Here is a 9,078-nt window from a genome sequence, read left to right as displayed (position 1 = left end):
ACCAAGCAGGTGCTCCCCTGGCTTCTCTGTCTTTTAGGGGAGTCCTCCTGACTCTTGAATACCGTCTGTTCCTATTACCAAGCAGGTGCTCCCCTGGCTTCTCTGTCTTTTAGGGGAGTCCTCCTGACTCTTGAATACCGTCTGTTCCTATTACCAAGCAGGTGCTCCCCTGGCTTCTCTGTCTTTTAGGGGAGTCCTCCTGACTCTTGAATACCGTCTGTTCCTATTACCAAGCAGGTGCTCCCCTGGCTTCTCTGTCTTTTAGGGGAGTCCTCCTGACTCTTGAATACCGTCTGTTCCTATTACCATGCAGGTGCTCACCTGGCTTCTCTGTCTTTTAGGGGAGTCCTCTTGACTCTTGAATACCGTCTGTTCCTATTACCAAACAGGATCTCACCTGTCTTCTGGGGGAGTCCTGCTGACTCCTGAACACCGTCTGTTCCTAATTCCCAGTAGGAGATAGTTCTGCTAGCCAGCACCCTCTCCTTAAGGGCTGTGCACAGTTGTGCAATCATCAAGTGCTGCTGACTACCAAAACATGGACCCAGGACTGGAGATTGTATCCTTCCCAATTATCTTTGAAATCTCCCGGTTCCAGACAAACCCTTGCTTCCTGAAACCTCTCAGCCCCTCTGGCCGAGAGTCCTGGGTGATCATAACACCCAATTCTACTGTGCCACTCAATACCGCAGATAAAAAAATACATGCAAGAAAACTTACAATTCACCTGAAAACGCTCAATGGGGGGAATGGGGTCGAAGCCTTTTGCTCTAAGATCTATCCCTCGAGTCTTCTTAATGAGGGATCTGCTCTCCCAGCCTCCAGGCTCTGAGATATTGCACCCCACTCCTGCCTCCTCTGAAATGCTGCATTCGGTGTCTACTGCCTCCGAAACTCTGCATCTTTTGGCTGCTACCCCTCATTCCATTGCCCTGCCTTCTCAAATTAGATTATTTCTTTAATGTGCATCTCTGACCTACTCTAGGCAACAATGAAAAATAGACATTGTAACCCAGGGGTGGGCAACTCTGGCCCTCCAGCTGTGCTTTAACTACACATCCCATAATGCCTCTGCTTCTGGGAGTCATGCCTGTAACTGTCAGTCTTGTGATGCCTCTTGGGACTTGTAGTTCGACAACAGCTGGAGGGTAGGAATTGACTAACCCAATCCCGCTCTATCAAAAATGCTGTTTGAGCATGCGGGCTTAGAGTACTATGTGAGGTCCGGTGGGTGGGTAATGTGGTGTTTTCAGCACATCACACTTTGGTTTTTTTAAACTTTATTTTGAGTGTACAAATAGTACACTTCATTTACGTCTCTACATAACAAGACGATGCCTTCTGCATGTGAGCATTTCTTTTTTTTTTGCAATGCATCACACCACATGTGGTCAGTGGCGCAACAACCGCCATAGCGACACAGGCGGCCACTATGGGGCCCGGGCACAGGGGGGCCCGACCAGGGCATCCCTCTGATTCCGTGTGGGCCGCTATGGCATATCAGGGTGCTGGCTGTCACTGACACAGCCGCTGCGGCAGAAGAGGCCAGTTACACCGGTGTTCGATCGAGTTGTCTGAGCGCAGTGAAGAAGGATGCAGGAGCCTGCCTAAGAGCAACCCCGCCTCCTCTTACATCACCGGCCAGCGACCTAAGAGCAGGTGGGACCAGTGATGTAAGAGGAGGTGGGCCCGGCGACCACGGAGCCGGACAGCGTGCCGCTGACAGGTAAGGTGTCAGGTAAGGTATAGAGAGTCTATGGTGGGCTCTGCAGGGTCACTCAGGTGGGCTCTGCAAGTGGCATAACTAGCAATCACGGGGCACCATACAAAATTTTGCTATGGGGCCCTGTGATTTCTAGTTACGCCCCTGCATGTGGTATGAGCAAGAAACAAAGAAAACAATTGTTCTCTAGTGGTGAATGGTTTTGAACAGTTGCTGAAAAACCCAGTCACCGGCGCTAATGTTGTGATTGAACCCTAATGTTTTGTCAGGGACTTGGAGGGGGGCACCATTGTTGGGCACAATGCAAATTCTAGAGTATTTTGCCCTGCCAGGACATAGTCTCCTATAGAGGTCAATGGCTGTACAAGGGTATACACCAGTGCACAATTCTGAACGCTGAGTCTGTGTTCGGGGTTTTGTGCCTGTAAGCATGCACCTGTTTACGCACACCTCCCTGCTGTCCCTTATTTAGAACTAAATCTCGCTGTCAGTGGATTGCAAGTGCAGTACCTGGTTCTTGCAGATTCACCCCCCTCTATGTCTATACCGAGCTACAAACCTTCAGTAACATGGACAGAACAAGGAATGAATGGACTAGAAGCAGGGTCACATCTACGAGGCAGCATCTCATTGGGGGCGACAGGTGTGGGAGGGGGATGGCCACAGCCTCCCAGGTTGCTAAGAGCTCCTAGCAACCTGTGACACTCTGTCTGTCTTCCCACCCAGCTCATTGGGTAATTGGTTGCAAGGGAACTGAGCGGGATGGTCTGGTTGGCATCCTGCTGAGCTCCTGGCAACCAGTGACACCAGTGAGCTGGGTGGAATCAGACAAATAGCTGCTCACAGCACGGCTCTAAGACAGCCGCCCACCCCACCACTTCTCCAGGTGACCAACACCAGCATAGCCCCTTTTCCTGAGAAGCACCCCCTACCACCCCCTTTCTCTACGGCCTCAGGTGGCATATAAGGTAGGGACGGCCCTGACTACAACTACAGTGACAAAAATGCACTTTTATTCAATGGTGAACTACAATTCCCTGTTCTGCAGTTGCTGATGGGACTTGTAGTTCCTCCATTCACAGATACTGTCAAAGGATCTGTGAATGGATGAAGCAGCTGTGTGGGTGAATTCAAAAGGCTGCGGGGAGAACCCCACAATTCACCTAAGTGGACAAGCAGGATGGTGGCGATGTGACCATGTTTCACCCTGAATAATCAGAGGCATCGCCAGGCTGGGTATCACATCATTATGTTATTACGCGTGAACATAATGACATCACGTGCACTTAACTTGCTGGCGGCCATCTTGGTGATGGATGCTGGCAAAGAGAGGGGACGTTGATCCGGCAGGATAAGGTATGCCACTGTCAGGGACTTGGCATATTGTACAGCTGCCAGGCTCTCCTTCCATGACCAAGTAAAGTGGTAGACTTTTCAGAGGGGTGATGCCAAAATGACTGGTGTCACCCCCTCTGATGGTTTCACCAGCTGCACCCCCTCTGCGACGCCACTGGGTGTAATATGGTCACACTCACAAAGGTAAAGTTAGCATTAGAGTGGATGACAAGCACTATGTTACGCCCACGTAACATGGCTATAACATCACTACTACCACTACCACCAGCAATACCTATGCAGATAAATCATGAAGAACGGAGACATAAAGTAAAAAGATTCTCAGGAACATCGAACAGATAACAAATCGTCTTCTTCTCACTACTGATTGTGATTGCTCATGTACCATGTGAGAGCTCTTCGCTAACCCCTCCCACTGAGACATGCTTCGTCTCAACAGCCAATCAGATACCGAGGAATATGACAGTCCCGATGGCGTGCCGGAAAAGAAGCGCGCCGTCCGCAATTCGAGCGTCCGCCGGCCAATCCGATCCGCGGAAAGCGTCCTGGGCGTGGACATGCAAATCCAGTTTGAAAAAGACGGCGGGAAATCTGAGTTTCGCGGGAGGACCTTCGCGCGTAAACCGCATCCCTTCATTCATTGTCAGCTTCCTGGAGCCATTTTTCAGCCGCGGCGGTGGCAGGGAGGTCGAAGCGGGGCCCTATCACTTCCAGCCGTGCAATCCGCTTGCATCTGCCCCCTCCGGTGCCCGATTACCCTCAGATAAGCTCACCCCATGCACCGAGGGGGTAATTTCTAACTGCATCTGCCACTATTTCCAGGCTACAGGCCCGGGGCCGTACGGATTCCAGGGATAGGAAGGAGGAACCCGAGTCTTCCCGGGAACGGCGAGCGGGAGAAGGCTGCTGTCACTAAGATGAGGAAAGGAATCTACTCCGGGCACGACAAGCTGCTGGTAGCCGGGCTCCCAGGCACGGAGAAGGGCTCCGGTCTGCACGGTGGGTTTGTGGCCGGGGGAGGTGCAACCGCTGTAGTGGGCACAGGAAGTGGGGGATACCTGCAGATCCTGTCCTCGCCCGGCCCGGTGCACCACCCCCAGCACGGACTTTACGCTCCCGATCAGCAGCACCAGGCAGCCGCCAGCTTCATCTACTCTACACCGCACGGACCAGCCGGCAGAGCCGGCCTACTGCAACCAACAGTGGGGCGCCCTCCGGTAATGAGCAGTGACACCCCTATCCCCCACTGAGTGTGCAAGCTAACATGCATGTATATGTGTTCCCACCAGTCCTTCATGTGTGCTGTGATGTCTGTACATGTATTCATCTGGGTAATAGACATATGTGTAGGCGATGTACAGGGGGGCATAGGGCTTTCTTTCCAGGAGGCCGGTTCCCGCCCCGGATGAAGTTGGGGGGAGGGGAAAGGTCACCTGTGTATTAGCTGTTTTTGCATCTGTCACTAGCAGGGGGAGGTGGGGGTGCTATGGTGTCACCAAGCAATCTAACCCAATTTGCACCTTTCTGTTCAGGGATCACTGTGGAGGTGTTCTCTAATTGAGGGCTCATTATTATAGGAGGGAGTGTATGTATATTTTGGGGGTGCTTGTGATCAGCCAGCACTATCTGATTATTCATTAATACAGGTTCCCTTTTTTTATTAATTTGGTTTCATTATAGTTCAGACTTATTACAACAGTTTCATCTACCAATGTCTCTCCTTCCCCCTCCCTCACCCTTCCTGTGTTAACCGATTTCTTACCTTTCTTTGGTATGAATGTGGCCATTCATTGTACAATTAGGACTCTAGTGGCGCTTGCCATACTACCAGATAGTAACTGGGCCTGTAATGTACCTTCACATACTACTAAGACCATACTACTAGATGGTAACTGGGCCTGTCATGTAGCTTCACCTGCTACTACTATGACCATACTACCAGGCAGTGACTGGGCCTGTAATGTACCTTCACATACTACTAAGACCATACTACTAGATGGTAACTGGGCCTGTCATGTAGCTTCACCTGCTACTACTATGACCATACTACCAGGCAGTGACTGGGCCTGTAATGTAGCTTCACATGCTACTACTACGACCATACTACCAGGCGGTAACTGGGCCTGTAATGTACCTTCTTGTGCTTCACATACTACTAAGACCATACTACCAGATGGTAACTGGGCCTGTCATATAGGTTCACATGCTACTACTACGACCATACTACCAGGCGGTGACTAGGCCTGTAATGTAGCTTCACGTACTACGACGATCATACTACCAAGCGGTAACTGGGCCTGTAATGTAGCTTCACATGCTACTACTACAACCATACTACCAGGCGGTAACTGGGCCTGTCATGTAGCTTCACATACTAAGACCATACTACCAGATGGTAACTGGGCCTGTCATGTAGCTTCACATACTAAGACCATACTACCAGGCGATAACTGGGCCTGTAATGTAGCTTCACATGCTACTACTACGACTATACTACCAGGCGGTAATTGGGCCTGTCATGTAGCTTCACATACTAAGACCATACTACCAGGCGGTAACTGGGCCTGTAATGTAGCTTCACATGCTACTACTACGCCCATACTACCAGGCGGTAACTGGGCCTGTAATGTAGCTTCACATACTAAGACTATACTACCAGGCGGTAACTGGGCCTGTCATGTAGCTTCACATATTACTAAGACCATACTACCAGATGGTAACTGGGGCTGTCGTGTAGCTTCACATACTAAGACCCTACTACCAGATGGTAACTGGGCCTGTAATGTACCTGCACATACTACTAAGGCCATACTATCAGATGGTAACTGGGCCTGTCATGTAGCTTCACATACTACTACCAGGCGGTAACTGGGCCTGCAATGTAGCTTCACATGCTACTACTACGACTATACTACCAGGCGGTAATTGGGCCTGTCATGTAGGTTCACATATTAAGACTATACTACCAGGCGGTGACTGGGCCTGTCATGTAGCTTCACATAATACTACGACCATTCTACCAGGCAGTGACTGGGCCTGTAATGTAGTTCACATGCTACTACGACTATACTACCAGGCGGTAACTGGGCCTGTCATGTAGCTTCACATACTAAGACTATACTACCAGACGGTAACTGGGCCTGTCATGTAGCTATACATACTACTAAGACCATGCTACCAGGTGGTAACCTTGCCTGTAATGTAGCTTCACATACTAAGACTACTACCAGATGGTAACTGGGCCTGTAATGTACCTTCACATACTACTAAGACCATGCTATCAGATAGTAAATGAGCCTGTAATGTAGCTTCACATACTAAGACTATAGTACCATACAGTAACTTGGCCTGTAATGTAGCTTCACATACTAAGACCATGCTATCAGATGGTAACTGGCCTGTAATGTAGTGTCACATACTACTAAGACCATACTACCAGATAGTAAAAAGATAAAGACTTGCAGGGTCTTAGTGATTTTGTGTAAGAGAGAGAGTAAAGGGAATGATCAGAAACGGTAAGTGGTGAAAAGTCTGCTCTAAACACTGATCAGGACCTTTTCATTGATCAATAGTGTAATGTGATTGTTAGCGCAAGTCCTGGTAGTGCTGTGGTAGTTTTATTGCAACTGGTGACCACTGGGGAAGTGATATTTTTGCCTCCAATATTTCTAATCTGGCCAGAAGCCAAGTCTAGGTGTACATATCTGATTTTGAGGATTACACCACTTTTTCCCCCAGTCCCGGTTGTAACGCGGGTGAAATTTTCAAACTAATCCTCTTGATTGTTAAAGGAGAACTATGGGGTTAAGGCTTTTCCCCATAGTTCTCCTGGTAACGGGAGGACACAAACTAACGTCCTCCCGTCACCCTAGGCTCAGTATACTAAGACGCTGCAGCGGATCCTGACAATTGTGCCGGGATCCGCCCAGCTGCGTGACTGACAGCTGGCTCTGCCTATCTAGAGGCAGAGCCAGCTGTACTGCCCCGTCCGTTCCGCCAGTCAGCTCTGGCCGGGAGGGCGGAATCCAGCCCCTCCCCCTGTCACGGCAGAGAGCTGTGACAGGATCGAGAGGTGAGCGAACGCCGGTATGTGTTCGCTCACCTCCCGATCTACTGAGCCGACCTGTGACAGTCTCATTGTCACAGGTCAGCTAGAACTATGAGGTGAGTGAAAAGCACTCATGTCATAGTTCTCCTTTTAATAGCTAAACACTGCCAACTACCATTTTGCTGCCCAATGAGCTTCCCTCGGTGGCCTGCACGGACAGTCTTGTTGGACAGACAGTTTGTGGGTTAACCTTGAAGTCAGACCCCAATGATGGTCCTGGATCGATAATGGACATCTTTTGGTGTGCAGTAAGGCAGATGTTCATTGTAATAGTTCTCCTACCTGACCACAGTATTGTAGTGGTAGACTAAAACATGCTAGACCTATTTAGACTCTCTCTTTTTTTTTTTTATGCTCTAGCCTTCAGTGATGCATAACAGTAAAGGGGAATGGGAAGTGATCTATCCAAAGGTAAATTATCAAAATTGAATAGTATAGGGCAACGCTATGCTGATGTTGACATGCATAGAGTACCTGTCACCACCATCTGCTATCACATGGGGGGGCTTGTAAGCCCCCCCATGTGATAGCAGTCAAAGTAAAGTAAAAAAAAAGAAAAAAAAAGTTTTTTTAAAATTAAATTTAAATAAAATAAATAATATAAATAATAATAAAAAATTTTTAAGTAATTTTCAGGCCTAAAATGTGGAATATAACATGGGTACAAAAAATTAAAAAAAAGGCCTCAGTCATGAAGGGATTAAAATGTACTGAACTTATCAGTGGTCTGAAATCTTTTCCTAATCTTGTCTTTGAAGGCGAAGCGGCGGCTTGAACTTGGGGATGGAAGCCAACAGTTTCTTCCTGAAGGGCTAAAAACACCAAAAGGAAAAGGAAGAGCAGCTGTAATCTGCCCAGAGAGTCCAAAAAGTAAGTTGTCCATAAATCGTGAGCTCCTTGTAGACAGTGGGATTGTTCATTCTGTATTATAACATTAAAGTGACAAACTCAGGAGGTAAATCCCCAAAATGCATCTTATTTGTGCATCACTCGGCTGTAGATCCTCATCTCTGAGTTGGTGCTGACATTGTCCTTCAGTCTGGAAGGGGACTACTTTTGTTCCCCATGATCCCTATGTGTTGTAAAATGGCCCTCCAATCTCACTCCTGTGATGCGCTACAATTTTATGGTTAGTTTACTCATTTGTATTGAGATTGTAGTCAATTACAGCAGTCAACTTGGAGGGGTGGCTACTTAAAAACCAACACAGGGACCATGGGGAACAAAAGTAGCCACCCTTAAGGACTAAGGACAGTGTCTGCACCATTTCAGCGATGACTTGAGGTTCAACAGCTAAGTGATGCACATTTGTTTTGCCATAGTTCTCTTTAGGGTCACAGGAGGACATATACTGATGTCCTCCTGTGACCCAAAACTCATCATATAGTAGCCAAGCAGCCGGGATGGATACAGACAACATTCCGTATCCATACCCGTCTGATAGCTGGCTCTGCCTCTCTACAGTAGAGCTAAGCGCTGGAGGAATGCAGAGAGGAGGGCTAATCCCTGTGGGGAGTCGTGACTGACAGTCACTGCTTTCTGCAGGGAGAAGATTGGGAACTGCGCGATCAGCGGTATGTCATCGCTCAATTCTTGAACAATAGAGCTGTCGTGTGACGCGTTCAGTGTCACACGTCGGCTCTAAATATGGGATGAATGTATTTCACTCTTCCCCTAATTTTCCTTTTAAGGTATTTGAATGCATTTTTTAAGATTTGATTTGTGTTTAATGTCACTTTTTTTTTTTTGCCCCATAGTTCTCTTTAGGGTCACTTTCTCCCGTGACCCAAAACTGTGTATATTGCGTGCTATACGCTGAGGGCGCTGCAGCCAGGATGAATCCTGCCAATACTGTCAAGATTAACCCAGCTATGCCCGCTCCCTCCCCATC

General features: G+C 48.4%; 1 protein-coding gene across 1 annotated transcript in view; it reads left to right on the top strand.

Moving 5' to 3' along the window:
• The first annotated feature begins 3,620 nt into the window (after positions 1 to 3,620).
• Positions 3,621 to 9,078, top strand: part of E2F3 (E2F transcription factor 3) — a 16,831-nt gene continuing 11,373 nt past the window's right edge. Inside the window, exons 1-2 of the mRNA XM_018555677.1 lie at positions 3,621 to 4,296; positions 7,946 to 8,057. Coding sequence (XP_018411179.1) covers positions 3,997 to 4,296; positions 7,946 to 8,057 — 412 coding nt within the window. The 5' untranslated portion in view covers positions 3,621 to 3,996. The remainder of the gene's footprint in view (positions 4,297 to 7,945; positions 8,058 to 9,078) is intronic.

This window comes from Nanorana parkeri, unplaced genomic scaffold, assembly GCF_000935625.1.
Source record: "Nanorana parkeri isolate BGI_ZX_2015 unplaced genomic scaffold, ASM93562v1 scaffold208, whole genome shotgun sequence".
Taxonomy (NCBI): Eukaryota; Metazoa; Chordata; class Amphibia; order Anura; family Dicroglossidae; genus Nanorana; species Nanorana parkeri.
Note: the sequence above shows the minus strand (reverse complement) of the source record. Positions and strands in the feature narration are given on the sequence as shown.